The sequence below is a fragment of the Drosophila grimshawi genome, unplaced genomic scaffold, assembly GCF_018153295.1.
Source record: "Drosophila grimshawi isolate 15287-2541.00 unplaced genomic scaffold, ASM1815329v1 contig_311, whole genome shotgun sequence".
NCBI lineage: Eukaryota > Metazoa > Arthropoda > Insecta > Diptera > Drosophilidae > Drosophila > Drosophila grimshawi.
In genome coordinates this window covers 10,062,407-10,078,409 of record NW_025063098.1, presented here as the reverse complement: position 1 = coordinate 10,078,409, position 16,003 = coordinate 10,062,407, and the positions used below count along the sequence as shown (strand labels likewise).

At 39.8% G+C, this 16,003-nt stretch overlaps 2 protein-coding genes across 3 annotated transcripts; both read left to right on the top strand.

Annotated features, from left to right (window-relative positions):
• Nucleotides 1-581: 581 nt before the first annotated feature.
• LOC6564414 (nuclear pore complex protein Nup93-1) lies at nt 582-3,387 on the top strand. Its single transcript, XM_001989757.2, has 4 exons — nt 582-816; nt 876-1,059; nt 1,114-2,510; nt 2,703-3,387. Exons 1-4 carry the CDS (start codon nt 659-661, stop codon nt 3,355-3,357), a joined length of 2,394 nt encoding a protein of 797 aa, XP_001989793.1. The 5' UTR covers nt 582-658; the 3' UTR covers nt 3,358-3,387.
• Nucleotides 3,388-5,875: 2,488 nt separating this feature from the next.
• On the top strand, nt 5,876-15,885 carry LOC6564415. Of its 2 annotated transcripts, XM_001989758.2 has the most exons (12): nt 5,876-6,245; nt 6,320-6,527; nt 7,212-7,283; nt 8,210-8,531; nt 9,117-10,326; nt 10,668-11,027; nt 11,089-11,546; nt 11,828-11,926; nt 12,011-12,321; nt 12,399-12,681; nt 12,742-12,906; nt 12,965-15,885. In XM_001989758.2, the coding sequence occupies exons 1-12, from the start codon at nt 5,987-5,989 to the stop codon at nt 13,169-13,171; spliced, it is 3,954 nt and encodes a 1,317-aa protein (XP_001989794.1). In that variant the 5' UTR covers nt 5,876-5,986; the 3' UTR covers nt 13,172-15,885. The 2 variants fall into 2 exon arrangements, with proteins under 2 accessions (XP_001989794.1, XP_032592973.1); XM_032737082.1 differs by lacking the exon at nt 7,212-7,283.
• Nucleotides 15,886-16,003: the final 118 nt, after the last annotated feature.

The following is a 16,003-nucleotide window of genomic DNA, read 5'->3' as shown; positions in this document are numbered from 1 at the left end:
GCAGATTACCTAGTCCTAAGGCATTTGAATATTTATTTTGACATATGTTTAATAAAAAATGCAACAAGAGAATAAATTGTTTTATTAAAAAAAAAAACCCAAGAAATGGGCTTTCCGGTGAGAAAAACACGCATTTGAAAATATATATGATTATAAAAGTGGAAGAGATTCTGGTCCTGAGCATGTTAGTAATAATCAGATTTACAGAGAGGCAATTGTCAAGAGCATATGACTGATATTTCTTTGAGTGACTCAAAATATTAGAAAATCTGCAGCTGTAACTGTCATCTGTATATAAAAAATAGAATTACTTTTGTAGTACATAATTCTTTTAATTTTGTTTGACGCTTTTAAATGCAGCGTAAACATTTTCAGTGCTGCACAGTGTCAACAAATTTTTGTATCCGCTTTGTTTGTGTTTATGTTTTTACCCCGTTTTTATTGTTGCGGCGAAATATTTATAAAAAAGGAACTAAATACCCTGCAGAATTTATTTATTTTTTGATCACAAAAATCAATTTGCTCGAAGCTATCAAACGCAGCAATAACATTTTCAGTGTTGCGCAGGGTGAACACATTTTTCTATCCGTTTTCCAGCACCACGTTTGTGTTTACGTTTCTACCGCGTTTTTATTTTGGCAGAGAAATATTTATTGAAATGGATTTAAACACCCTGCTGCAGCAGGCACAAAGCCTGACCACAGGCAAGGCTGAGGGTGAACTGCCCGGGGTGGAGCGGACGCTCCAACAGGTGCTGCAGTCCATTGAACAGTTACATAGCCATGTTACCCAGACCGGCACCAAGGAGATACAAGCGTAATTATTATTAACTCAATTAAAGATGTTAGATTGTATTGTTGGGTTTCCATTGACAGACAAATATTACTTGGCTCCAAGGGCATTAACCTGTCCAAATTGAACAAGAAACTCGAAACTCTGAGCACGGGCAAAACGTTTGAGCCTCTGGATGTGGCTGGTGCGGACACAGATGTGTGCACGTTCCTCAAGAATGAGCGCGAGAATGCCATATTTTCTGTCATCGAGGAGACCAATAAAAATGTAAGTTTCACTTCTGGCAAGATGTTCTGATTTATTTGGATTTCTCGCACACAGATTAGCGACTCGGTTAGCAAGCGAAAATGGGAAAATTTGACAAGCAGCTGGAATGAAGAGAAAACGCGCTTATTGGAGGCATTGATTGGACCATCGCAGAATTTTATTGACTTGCAGCGATTGCCGGAGCAAACCATATTGAATCCGGAATGCCTACCGCTCACCTGTCTCGATGACCTGGGCCTACAATATGCCCAGGAGCTGGGCCAGTATAATGCACTGCTGCTGAAGGGCGGATCTCGTCCAAATCTTGTGCAGAAATACGCACAGCTTGCGAACAGCACTTTTGGCAATTTGGAAGTTACCAATATGTGGCTGATGCTGTCCTGTGTGACGCAGGTGAACGATGCCCCCTGTCTCGGGGATCCCATCAAAACTCGCCAGCAGCGACCGGAATTTGTATTGTATGCCAAACAATATCTGGAGCATAGATATAGAGTCTACATGAATAAAATGGTAAACATTGCCAATAGGGACGATAGCTATCGTTTGGTGCGTGCCCATGTGGAGCGCCGCTTTAGCGGGCAACAAACCATCGGACTGGTGGAGCATGCTGGTGGCCAACCCCTTTGGCCGCTCATATATTATAGTCTACGCTGTGGAGCCGTTGAAACGGCTGTGGAATTTTTAAATGAAGCTGGCTCCAGCTATGATGACTTTGCCCAGCTCATTGCCGATCGCAACGGTGGCGTAGTCAACTCCAAGATCGAGAGCCAACTGAAACTGCAGTATGCTAACAAGATACGCAATAATTCGACGGATGCCTTCAAGAAGGCCGTGTACTGCACTCTGCTCAACTGCGACATCAACGATACCCACAGTGAAGTGGCCAAAACAATCGATGACTTTCTCTGGATCCGGCTGTCCATGCTGCATCCCGGCGATGCGACTAGCTATGCCCAACTGCAGTCCATCATTACGACCACCTATGGCGAGGAGTATTTTGATGCTCTTCATCAGCCGTATCTGTACTTCCAAGCGCTAGCGCTTACGGGCCAATTTGAGGCAGCCATTGAGTTTCTCTTTCGCACGGATGCTAATCGGGTGCATGCTGTCCACATGGCAATAGCTCTGCACGAGCTAGGCATGCTGGGCGGCGTGCGAAGTGTGTCGCAGCCTCTGCTCACTATTGACATATCAGATCCGACGCCGTTGCGTCGTCTTAATTTGGCGCGACTCATTCGCCTCTATGTGGAGCGATTCGAGGGAACGGATACGGCCGAAGCTCTGCACTACTATTACACGCTGCGTAACCTGCACGATCCCAAGGGACGCAACATGTTCCTCAAGTGCGTCTGTGATCTGGTTGTCAACAGCGGTGTGCTGGACACCAGTATTTTTGCTTCGATATTTGGACAGAGACAGACAGGATTGGCGACCGATGATGACTATTCGGGGTATGTGAATACAGCTACATATAAATATTAATATCTAGACTATATATTATGTATACCAGGATACTCTTGATTTGTGTACCACTATTTCACTAGCTCTTATAATCCTCAAGATTTATCATATATATAACATATATAAAGTGACACATATATATATATACATATATTTATAACTCGTCTTTACTCCATCCACAGGGGCCTATTCCGACAGTTTAGCTGTGCAGATTTTGACACGCCAACCATGGCTGGCCTGGTGGCCGATGAGCTGATCGCCCGCGGCAACTTTGAGATGGCAGTGCGCCTCTATGATATGGCTGGCAACCTCAACTTAGCTCTCAAGTATATTTCCATACTGCTGGCCCAGGTGGTGCAGCAGCCGGCAGTGGAGGGCACATTGCGTGCGCGGCTCAGCTTGGAAGCGGAGCGCTTCAGCACACGGTTGCCCATGCGCCAAACGGATGTGGAGCCCAAAGTCTCTACCAGCTTTACGCTGCTGCGGGAGTTGCTCAAGTTCTTTGATAAATATCACGAGGGCAAACTTTTATTGGCGCTGCAGCAGCTCGAACGCATACCTGACATTATACCCAACAGCACTGAGGACGTGAGCGTGTGTATGTCCACCTTCCGGCGATTGAGCGGCGAGGTCATTAAGGTCATACCCGACGTGATGGTCGCCGCAATGGATATCACACTCTCACAGTACAAGCAACTGAAGTTGGACACTGAGTCCGGTTGCATAATACAGCAGCAGCTGCGCGAACGCGCCAAGGCCATTGCCAACATGGCTGCCACCATGCCCTATTGTCCAACCAATCAGCGCCTGTTGCAGCTTGAGCTGCTCATGCATTGAAATTAATAAACAGAAAAAAACCAGCATTTTTTATACATGTTTAAATAACTGAGTCAGCATCCAAATGTGCTCCACTTTTGGGTTATCTTCCTACGCATTGCATCGATTTGTTACCGGTGATTATGCGTCAAACGTTCATCGCAGTTTGTATCTCAGATATCTGCTTCTGCTCAGCATCAGAAACGGTTAGTTCCGCTTCAGCATTCTGTTCATCCACACGCTCTGTGGACTGTATGTTGACTTGATGTGGTTCACTGTCCCTTTTGTTATTGATGCTCTCCCAACAAAACACACTGTTAACTGGTGTGTATTATAAAAGCAGATGTTCTAGTTCTGTATGTGTGCATAAGAAATATAAGTTTCACATATTTTGATGGTAGCCTCTTAAAAAAAATAGGTCACAAGGCCATAAGATAACCCTTAGGGGATATATGTATTACAGTAATATAACTTTTAATTATTTCACTATATTTTCTGTATTTTATAGAGAAGGAATAGTCTAAATCCATCCATACACCGATACTAAAACGGTTTGTATTATTCTGAAAGAATATTATAAATGTTCTGGACTGTTTTTACAGCTGGACAAACTGCTAGTCACATGCCGTATCGTAAGTCGAAGCCGGCTTCAGTCCCACTGAGCTCAACGTGGTCAAATGCTTTCCACTCTGCAATATGCTACAAAGTAAGAATAAGCACTGTCTAAAACTACCTGTTTCAGATCTGTCTGTGAACACTCCCATTTTGAGTTATGATATTCTCTCAGAACGGGTGACGCCCATCTTGATCCTTCAGCTTGAAATTAATCTTCCGACCGATTGTTTCTATGGTAGGTTAAAAACAATTAGTGATAGGCATCTATTATATAAATATAAAATAATATTGGTAATAAAATGTAAGAAGCGAGTCTGTCGAATTGAATTTGGTTAATAAAAATGTTTGAATATTAATAGAAATTCCAAAAAAGTAACAGATGGTAATTTAAATCAGAGGTGTTTTCATTTCCGTTGTACGACGTATCGTTGGTATAACCCATATCGACATTGTCAGCATTAATTTTAGCATCGATATTATTACTTTATACTTATCGAGCCGGCGAGATTTTAAAGAATCACCAAATATAGATAATATGGCAGCAAAACATGCTGTATCCGAAATATCAAGACGTGCTTCAGCTCGAGTTTTTCATAAACTAAGAGTTAAAAAACAAAAGAGAAGGTTATTAATGCTTTTATATTTATTTGAGTAGCATCCTCATGGAAACAAGTGTAATAATCATAATTCTTAGTATTGCAGTTTATAACACAACATGCCCGCTGCTCCGACTATTAAGGGCGATACGGTGTTAAGATTTTATTTGAAGTTCTAGAATATATTTTGGAAAAGATAAAAAGAAAAGTGATAAGCCAATACTATTCTCTGGTCTTCGAATGTGGCTGTGCTATTAATGCCCTCTAAGAAAAATTGAGCGCTAGATGTCGCTCTGAATATATTTGATATTAATCAAAGCAGCTTGAGCCTTCACATTACTATCGATACATCGATAGTTTGGACCATCTCTGTCGAAATGGTAATATGGTGTTGAGACAACTCGCTGAATAATTACTATAAAATAGTAACAATGCTTTCTGTGAAATAAACCAAGTGTAAGTTTTACTTATTCAGTTAGAACCTGAAGTGCACTTATGCTTGACACGTTTTCTAACTCGTTTTATAATATCGGGCCAGTGCAATTGAAAAAGTGCGTATATAGTTTGGTTTGTCGCCGCTATCCAAAGGCTGTAAAACTGCTGATAGATAAATCATCGATAAATTTAAAGTACCCGTAGTAGCAGAAATTCTCGATCTGAATTTAGTACATGTTTACTTACATGCAAAACATATGCACATGCTAGTGTATAATAGCAACCTGATATTTAAAGCGAGGTAAAAGGCAGTTGTAACTCAAAACCCAACTATAATAAGAAATGGCTTTGGTGCGTGCGCCACGAATAAACAATAAAAAGCTCAAGTGTTTGTGCGGTGAGGTGGGGTGGTGAGGTGAGTTGATTTGTCTGTTGTGTTGGGCGTGGAACGCACAATTGGAAGGCATTATATATATATAAATATATATAGTTTTTTAAGTGTCCAGACAATGAGGCAAACATTCACCTATCCGTCTTGCCAGAGTTAACGAAGCGCGCAATTAAGCTAAACTGAAGAGTGTTGTAAAATTGTGAAAGATTCGCATTTACCTGCGTATTTTGTATTCGTGCAAGTTGGGCTATTAAAGCGATTCAAGTGTAAACCTATTTCTTGCCTGCTCCCACACACTCTAATCTATTGTTTACATCTCGCTCGAATTACTGCCCAAAAATTCATTTGTGAGCGATCTGCCCCACACACACACACACGCACGCTCATATGTGTGTTTGTGTGTGTCTTCAATTGGATCATTAATTTTAATATGGCGCGCATTTCAACAATTTTAATTGGCATTTCTTGTGTTTGGATTAACAGATTCCATAAATATTTTCAGCTTTTGATTTGTCGATATAGAAGCTACACAGACACACACACACAAACGCAGCCGCTGCCGCCAATGATGGAGTAAACAGCTGCTGCTGCTGCGGGGAATCTCATCAACAACATGTCATTGCAACAGCCGGCGCTTCAGCCAGTTCCGTTAGTCCCGTTAGCCCCGGCAGTGGCTGGCAATGGCAGCAGCAGTGTCTCCGGCAATGGCAACCCACAGTTATTGCGCCCCCAATCGTTGGCTGCACCCGAACGTGAACCCGTCGAGTTCAATATTAATCTGGTTGGTGCACCGCCCGAAGTCGAGCAACTTGTGGAGCAGATTAAGTGCGTCGCCGAGCAGTTTCTCTATCACTGGAAGAGTTTTCCCATAAGTAAATATATAATTATTAGAATACACAAAATCAATAGATAAATACTAATGTTAACTGAATATTCCCCGTTGCAGCTCTGCCGCAGCCACTGGCAACGAGCACCTTAAATGTGACGGCTAGCAATGCAACAAACAGTGTCAGCGGTCGCAAGAAGCGTGCCATCAATCAGAGTGACCTATTTATAGCGCCTCCCTTCGATGAACTGGACGCAGTCGCCTCCGATGGCAGCGGCGAGCCGCGTCGTCTAACAAACGCACAATTGAAATGCTTGCGTGAAACTGGGTGAGTTTTTCTTTTGTAGATTGCATGCATTCGGATACCACACAAATAGAAGCTAAAGCTGGCCAAGTCTCCTGTCTGGCAAGGAAGTGAATTGTGATAATGATGATATTAAACAAGAACTGAAAGAGCCGCCTGAACATTAACCGATTAATACCAAATTAAAATTAGCACTGGCCGATCTGCAATTTGTTCCATGTAGCTAACACCAACATGCTAACATGCTGCTATTAACATGTCGCTGCTATGCTATGCAATTCTATGCTGGGCAGCACAGACAGCTGACAGCACACCTCACCCACCCCACACTCAACGATGTCGTTCTACGTCCCTCTTTATGCAATCGCTTCGCCAATTAAACAAAAATAAATGAGTTAAAAAATGAATAGGCAACCAATCATATGTCACCTTGCGCACGCACACGCAGCAGCTGCTAATAAATGAAAAGCAACCATCAAAATAATAAGCATGTTCAAAAGAGTATATGGGGGGCCAAAAGATATGATCAATTTGTTGATTTTTGTTTAGTTTTGTTTTAATGTTATTTGCATGTCACACCAGTTAATCTGCTCCTGATAAAACGTTAGCATTAACATTATGTACAAAAATGCTCCGATATACAAACAACTTCGTACCGGTTGCAATTAACGTAAACCAAATATTTGTATGTAAAATATTCCTGTTAAGCTTGCAAAAGGATAAATATGGAAAGCCGAAGAAATTAACTTTGGAACAATTGGAAACAATACGCAAAAATGGGTAAATAAACAACAATAAGCAACAAAATGAAACAAAATAAAAAACAAAAAAGCAAAAAAAAAAAATTGAAATAAATGTTTTGCGTGTTTACCATTGTTTAGTCAGTGTTCCTTATTTTATAGTACCTATGCATAAACATACATAGTTAAAAAATGCATATCCATCTATATATTTATCATTTTTCAAACCCAACATAAATAAATGTTCATAAATTATGCGTGGTACTTTTTTCTCTTCTGTGTTTATACATTTGTGTTCATAAATAAAGCTACTCCAAATTTATGCATGCCTTCGTTGAATAAAAACAGAAATACGAACGCGAAAAAGCTAAAAACAAATAAGGCAAACTTTAATGTTCTTTATTTAGGTGTTTAAAAAAACCTGTTTGCTTAGAAAGAAATCTTAAAAACATTGTGGGATACCCCTCAGCTGAACAACTTTAAATTATAATGAAATTTAAAAAAAAGCCATCAATTATAAACTGTTAACATAATTTCACTTCGCAATCCATTTAATAGTATACATTTGTAAATTTATAATAGAACTAGAACTACTTGATTTTTTGGTTTTTTTTTATTTTTTTTTATGCCTTGTTAAATGCTCTGATATCATTTATTTAGATAACTCGCGGACTCGACTCATATTTGTACACACCAACAACAACAACAAAAACAATCCCTTCACTCTCACACACACATCTGAAATGTAATTAATTAATTAACGAAACAACTCCTCACATGGAATCGGACAAAAACACAATTTTGAATTTGGCCCACGCTTAAGCATGCCTACAGATTGTCATTAAGTCATTAAGTTGTTGTGTCCTTATTAATATATTTATGTGTGTTGTAGGTCAATGTGTGTGTTTTATGTTGTTCAAATTAACCAATTCATTTGTCTAAAACTTGTACATTTTGCACAAACAGTGAATTTGATGTGCCGAGCTTGCACTTTTCTGGCCAGGTGCACAAGTGGCGCCTCTCTCAGTTGCTCCAGAAGGGCACACTGCGGGCCAACGACTCTTTCCTCAGTGATCTAGCGCTGGCAGCTCGCTTTGTGGTCGTCACCGCTCGGGCGCGCATCTTCTCGCACTTCTTCTCGGTGGTGCATGCGGCGCATGCCCTGCTCGATGCCCTCATGCGGCTGGCGGATATGTTCATCGGTGTACCCGCTCTGCTGGCCCACAATCTGGACTACAAAATCAAGGAGGAACGCTGTCGCTTTCTCATAGCTGAGCTAGTGTGTCGGGTAGGTTATATATATATATATATTTATTTATTTAATATCGACTAATATACAAAAAGTAGAAAATAAATTTAATTAAAAATAAATACAAAATATTTACAGTTCAGCTGACAAAGAACTGTTGTTCTTTTTTGTTTGTTATAAAACGTTATTGGTTAACACATTCAAAGTGTGATTTTCAATCCCATAAATATACCAACTTCAGTAGTAAACTCATCTGCTAGAAGATCGAGATGTGAGCCATTGGAACACGCGTAATTATCGCTACTGCAATACAAATATGTTATTTTCCCGTTAAGAGCTCATCATTAAAATTAATATTAAAACTTCGTATTACAACAAATCAACTTTGATAAGATCGTAAATATATATAATTGTCAAGTTTTTATTTGTTAAATCTGTTAATTATATCTATCATTATCAGCATTAACGTTATTATTTTTATTATGCTGTATTTTGCCTTAGCTTAAAGGCAAACCTTTGCAAGATGTTAGCGCCTGTTTTTAAATATTTCAATCTGTGTTTATGAATAAGACTTTAAATATATTAAATGCATGTTTGGACTGATAAAATTAATTTGCCTTGCAGCCCGAGTTTGAGGATTGTCTGGATGGACTCTGCTCGTATGTGCGCAAAATGCTTCGTCGCGCCACAATGGAGAAGTTTGATTTCAATAGCTGCGAGGTGACACAGCCTGTGCCATATTTGTTTTTAACGCCCAAGGGCCAGGAGATCGATTTGCGACTCTTCTGTCGCGATATAATGCGCAAAGCGCTTCCCGTGCTCATAGGCATCCTGGAGCGAGAAACACGCGGCTGGTTTCTTCACTTCCGGGAGCGTTTGATTGCCGAGCTGCGCGCCAAGAAACTGAACGACAAGGAGATCGAGGAAGAGGTTAACGAGGCGGTGATGAAGGAGTATTTGCAGCGTGTTTACACCTCCATCATGTCCAATGCCAAACTGGCCGAACTGGGTGGCGGTGTGCCGCAGCTGCTGGTGGAACAGGCTCAATCGGTGGTCATCATGTACAAGGCTGTGGACAAAGTGCAGCACGATATCAAGCGAACGCGCGAGGACCACCAAAAATGCCTGGCCAACGATCACTCTGTGCTGTCCCGCGTCGCACCCTGGCTGCGCTCCAAGCTGCGCCATGCCGAGCAGCACAAGCTGTACAAGTGCGCTTGGTCGGCGCACGAGGAGGCACTGAAAATGTGCAGTCAGCACAATCTACATCAGACTGCTTACTTTCTGTCGCGCGATCTGGCCTTCATGAAGGAGCGCGAGCCCGTGCTGCTCAAGGAGCTAAAGAATGCCAAAACGCCGACGCGCAGCTTTCAATGGGCGTGTCGCATCTGGTCGCCACAGGCATGGATTATACGCCGCAATTTCCAGGGTCAATCGGATGTGATTCCGACAGTTATTAGCCAGCAGGCCACATCGATAGTGACGCCCCGTTCCGATCCCAGCCAGCCGGTATTTCTGGTCGAGAAAGAAATGATACGGACGACGAGCACACGCTGGCCCTTCTGGCGTCTATTGAATCTGCTGCAGCGCACCTGGTGCTGGACTTGGAATATGATGTTCCTGCTCGGCATCCTGGTGCCCTGGTGCAGTCCCCTTGGACTGCGCGCCCTCTTCTGCATTAAGCCTTTCATGCCCGACCTGGAGCTGTCCCAAATCAATGGCACCCTCTTTCCACGCAAGACCAGCATCACTCAGACGTTAGCCTCGCGGCTCATCGAACTCTGGCGACACATATCAAAATCCCGCACTCATTTCGAAACGGAACCTGACACAGGTGAGGCGCCACAAGCAATCTCAAAGTGATTTGACAATAAGAATAAGAATTGCAAGACACAGTTAACCAACCACCACAATTTGAATATTATTACCTAAAAATTATATAACAATGAGGAAAGCATTTTCAAAAATATACTTAAGCTGTTGACAATAATCGTAGAATATATTTATAGTTTTCCAAATGAGTTTAATAATTGTCATCAGAGTATAGAGAGATAGCTTCCTAGATAGTCATAAAAATCACATCCAGATTGATTTATTATGTTATGCTACTTTTACAGAAATTGTATTTTAAATGAAAATAGAGCATTTTCATTAATTATTGTTATTGTATCTTAGGCTTCATCGGCAAGGGCTTGACACGCAATGTGAATCGCACCTGGAACTACTTTGTAAAAGGCTTTCTTGGCACCATTGTCATTCTGTTTGCATTCCCATTGATATGCATTGCCACGAGCTGCCTCAGCATTGGGCTCGCATTGAGTGCACCCCTTTGGATTCCAGTGTTTGTTCTGCTGCTGCACATCTACATGATACTCGTCTATGATCTGGATGCGCCCGACAACTCACGAAATCGTTACTGTATTTTGTTGGAGGCGCTCATATGGAACTTTCTAATACAGGGCCTGCTGCAGCCGGTGGTGGCGATTTTTGTGGCTACGCTGCTTTGCCCGCTGGCAACAGGCCTTGTGCTGATTGGTAAATATATAGAAAGAAACACGTTTAGCACATGAGTGCTAATTTATACATTATCTTTCAGTTGGCGTCGGTCGTTATACGTTGCGTCTGCTCTGGGATTCAGTCACGTTTCATTTGTTCATTAAAAAGTGCGGACGGGTGCCAGCCTCGGACAGCATTGCCGTAAAGCGTATTGCCGGACCCGGCCTAGCCTTGGACTATTACTTCATCATACGGCCGGAGCAAGCCTTGGCAGCACTAGAAGCTAAAATGGAACTGGACGAGTTGCAGGCGTATCAGCATGCCACCGAGCGTGTGGTATTGCAGCCTCAGCATGATTTCCTGCAGTTTGTCGAAGCCTGCTTTGGCCCCTTCTCGGCTCAGCTGTCAAAATCGGGTCCATATTTGGCACTGGATCGCGAGGCCCAAGATTTGATGAGCTCACTACACGAAAAGCTGGAAAAGCGACGAAGAGAGCTACAAACGAGCCTAACCACACAGGTCAAGTCACGCATTAAGCTGAATACCAAAGAATTGAAGGTATGATCGATTACTATTTCATTTTTACTCATGCTTCCCACAATTTGCTTAATGTGATCTAATTAAAGTGAATCTTCGAACATGATCAATTGATTTTGAATATAATTCTAACAGATCAATCTACATGACATGCATTTATTGTCTATCTAAAAAATCAGTATCTTTTTGCATGTCTAAGCAAACTTTTTTACATTTCAAATCGTTTCACAACAAACATACTGAATAATAACATTTACAATTTGTTCTATCACAAATTAATTGATAATCTTTAATTTAATCAGATTGCTATCCAATTGGCCGCCCATTTACTCGAAAAATACTATCCGTCTCATGTCATCGGTAGGCTGTCCATTAGCGAAGAAGAATTTTGGGATAATAAGGTAAGAAGCTTACTAAGAATAGCAAAATAATAATAATAATATTACTAATCTATTCCGTACGGTGTATTTGTGAACATTTTACAGGGTCTGTCGGTCAACGATTGGCCGGGCCTCGCTGGTCTCTTATATACCGACATATTTAGTTTAGATTTTCTAACGCCATTGACTGAAAACGATACGCATTTTAAACTAGAACCACATGCCTCGCTCGACCTAATGCGCTACACGGAAATGGTGAAGAATGCCAACGATGTTATCGGTTCCAAGGGCCTCGATTTGTTGGGCAATGTTTACGCGCCGCGCGGGAATGTCCAAGTGCATTTACCATTCCTTGAAGTGACAGCATTTAATCCGCGCTCACGCATCACGTTGACTTTTCGCAAGCCTGAAAAACGGTAAGACAACTAGCATACTAAATATAACACCCCCCAAACTTGCGCATGTCAAACTAATGAATTGTTATTTGTGCTAGCGACATGACCGTGGGTCTAACGACGCCTCGGGTGCGGGCCCATCGCGCTCAGCACGTACCGAAGGCGCCACAGGATGGCCTGAAGCCGTGGCGACCCTGGAAGCAGAAGTGCGGGGAGCGAAGCGTAACGGAGAAGCTACTCATCCCGTTGCCAGTGCCGCATCCCGTGCACATTGCCATTGCCATTTATAATCGCGATACAGAGCAACCCATACCACTGGACTCAGAGCTCGTCTGGGAGATACTCAAATCGATTGAGGACTGTCAAAGTGGTGACGCCATGGTGCGAGTGTTGCTCCCATTTAATCTTTCCAATTGTGCTCAAATATTGTATTTGTTTTAGGCAGTGCATTCGGTTGCGCGTTATCATGGCGCGGTTATAGAATCCAGCAATGATTCGCTGGCTAGCAGTAGCAGCATTGGCAGCACCCGGGACTCTGGCTCTGGCTCTGCGTCTGGCTCTGCACTGGGCAATGGCACAGAGACGTTACCTTGCGGAAATCGAGAGGTACCAGTCTAAGTTGTGCATTACATTGGCATATTGAATATTAACATATCCATTTCAGGTTTGCACACAGGTCAAAGTCGATGCGGAGCCTGCACCGAGCGCCTCCGGTTTTCACTGGACTCTCAGCAATTGGGGTGCTGCACAGACAGCTCGGCGTCGCACCAATTCCAATGTGCGCGTCGATTTGGCCAGTCCCGAGGATATATCGCTGGATACGGATAGTTCACGTGCTGTGTTTAACAATGCATATGGCACCACAGTCTAAGAGGTTGACGCTGGTTCGGGCACACAACAGTATATAGACTACATATACACAAATATTTACCTTTATACACAGAGTAGAGATACAGATACGAGTATGTATAAATGCGTGGGCTTCGAGCTGCTTGCTTGCATTTCTTCAGAATACTTTTCAAATATTCGCATTATCCAGTTAGGCTTTTGTATATGGCACAAATAGCAAGTGACATTTCGCGAATTAATAGCTTTATTTCGATTAAATTTGATTAGCAAAGAATGACTATGAAAGGCTATAAAGTGAGTCGAGGCCATCGCAGATGTCTAAGTGAATGTAGCTCAGCAGGTTAGGCAGCTATGCTAGTTAAAGTGTAGCATGAATAAATTTATCCATATACATATACATATATCTATATTTACATATGCGTATATGATATACATACATTAATGATTTGTTTGTATACAAACTTATACATACATACCTACATACATACATATATATACATATATACAATGCATACACAAAAGAAATCTAACAAGCAACCAACTTAATTCTAGTCGCAAGCAAATTTTATGCAGCAATTTTACTCAAATTCTTCTAATGCAACTAATTAAGAATACTAAACACAAAAGCTTCAGCTCGTATGGCTTCTATGATGATTTTACCATAGTAATAGTTATAAATTTTGTTTTTATTCAACTTAATTAACTATGCACCACGGTCCACTTATGTAGATTTCAACGTTCAATCTTACAACTTTGGAAATGCGAATTTTATTATTTATCGTACGCATTTTTTAGAATGCGTTTCAATTACGGTTTATTAAATATTGTTCCCATAGAACTCACACAAAGGTCAAATACCTTTATTAACAATAGCTTACAATAAACATTGATCTGCTCAACAAATATTTAAAAAGATTTGCATAGATTTGCAAATGGTACATCAATTTAAATGACTGCTTAAACCATTTCCCATCAGCCTTTTTACAAATTGTCGATATTCGTTAAACTTTTTAGTTCGATTTTGGTTGCAAAAATGAGTTTTTTATTTTATACTTTTTTACAACTATTATAAGAATTCAAAAGTTATTCTACAAAAACGTTCAATTAGGTTAATGGTTTCAAAGATAGATTTTTATGAAAAATATGTACTGATCGACCATACAATATTAAGCAATATTAAAATTGTATTCCACTTGCGAAGGCAAAGCACTCCTTATAGGGTAGATAGGTATTCTAACAAAGCATTGCATAAGTGCAGTGTAAAATGGATTGTGTTCCCAATACAAAAATTATATTATTAACAACAGCAGCAGGACTTATAGTTAATTGTATATCAATTAGAAAACTCATGCAGTTAGTTAGGGCAATAGTTATAAACTTTCGAACTTAACTCGAATCGTTTTAAATACGTGTAAATTGTTCTTCTTGCCTGGATCCGATGTATTTCCGGTTTGTCTTGGCCGTAGTTAATCAATCAAATAAAATATCGTATCAGATCAGGGGTATCCAGAAAAGCCATTTTTGTACAATTTAGATACCTATTTACTCTAGACTTATTTACCGAGAAACAACAGAGGACTATATAGCAGTCTAGTAATTTTAAATTCAATTAATGAAATCCTTTTTTTAATTCAAAAATGAATTTTATATTTAAACTGAGGCTGAAATCCGTTTCAAAATATCTGCGTGTATTCAAAAGAAACAGAATTTTAACCGATGAAAAACGCTGGCCATGAGATTTTCTTTGTACCTAACAAATACAAGAACTTAATTTTAGCAATCAAATGTAACAATATTATAAATGCCACGAATTGTACTATGAGAAGTTAAAGAAATATTGTTAATTAATATTAAATATGGTATGACAACTAATTTATATACATTAACGCATACATACATACTTAGTACTATTACTAATCTTATACATGTATGTATGTATGTTATATGGAACTATGTTTTTACTACTACAATTCCTTCTCTTTCTCTTCCAAATACTACTACAAAATATAAATAATAGTAATTACAAATAACAAATTATCGTACAACAACAGCATTAAACAAAAGGCAGTAAATTGTAATTTAAAGAATAAATTTTCATATTTATATATACATCAATATATATATATATGTAGCAAGAAAATCATGATTGTTAATCATATAAAAGTATCTGCCGCTTTCCATGTCAGCTATAATACCTGTAATTACACTCCTTACCCCCGACGTATACATATGCCCTCCAAGTATTCACTACCAAGTCCTTTTATTTTTACATTAATTGCCACACTTAAAGTATTAATTTATAGTAACTATTTTACACCGCTCACTAACTTCAACCATAACTTCGGAAGCTTCCAATACTTTGTACGTTAAGATAAAATTTCTTTCTCAAAATGTTTCTTTGTGCATGACTAAAGAATATGTTTGCTAAAGCTTAAGTTTAAACTTAATGCAACTTTTACACATATATTTTTAAAGAAAACCGTTCGTCAAATCCCCAAGAAATTGTATCGATAAATTTTTGTTGAAATTAGGCAAACGGACCGTAATTATAATTTTAAGCAAGAGTAAATTGAATAAAATCTTTACATACAAATATACACATACATAAATATTTAGTTATACAAATTTAATCATACAGATCAATCAAAGAACGATAATCTCAAGAGCGCATTGAACAATTTTATGAAAATGAACTGTAGTTTAATTAATATGTAATAAAAAATGTTGGATAAAAAATAAAAAGCAAGTGTTTTTCCTTAAAACTACCATATGCATATCACTGTGAATAACAGTTCCGGCTATGTGTCAGTTTGTAATTATTTATTTTTATGATTGATATTTTTTTTGAGATTAA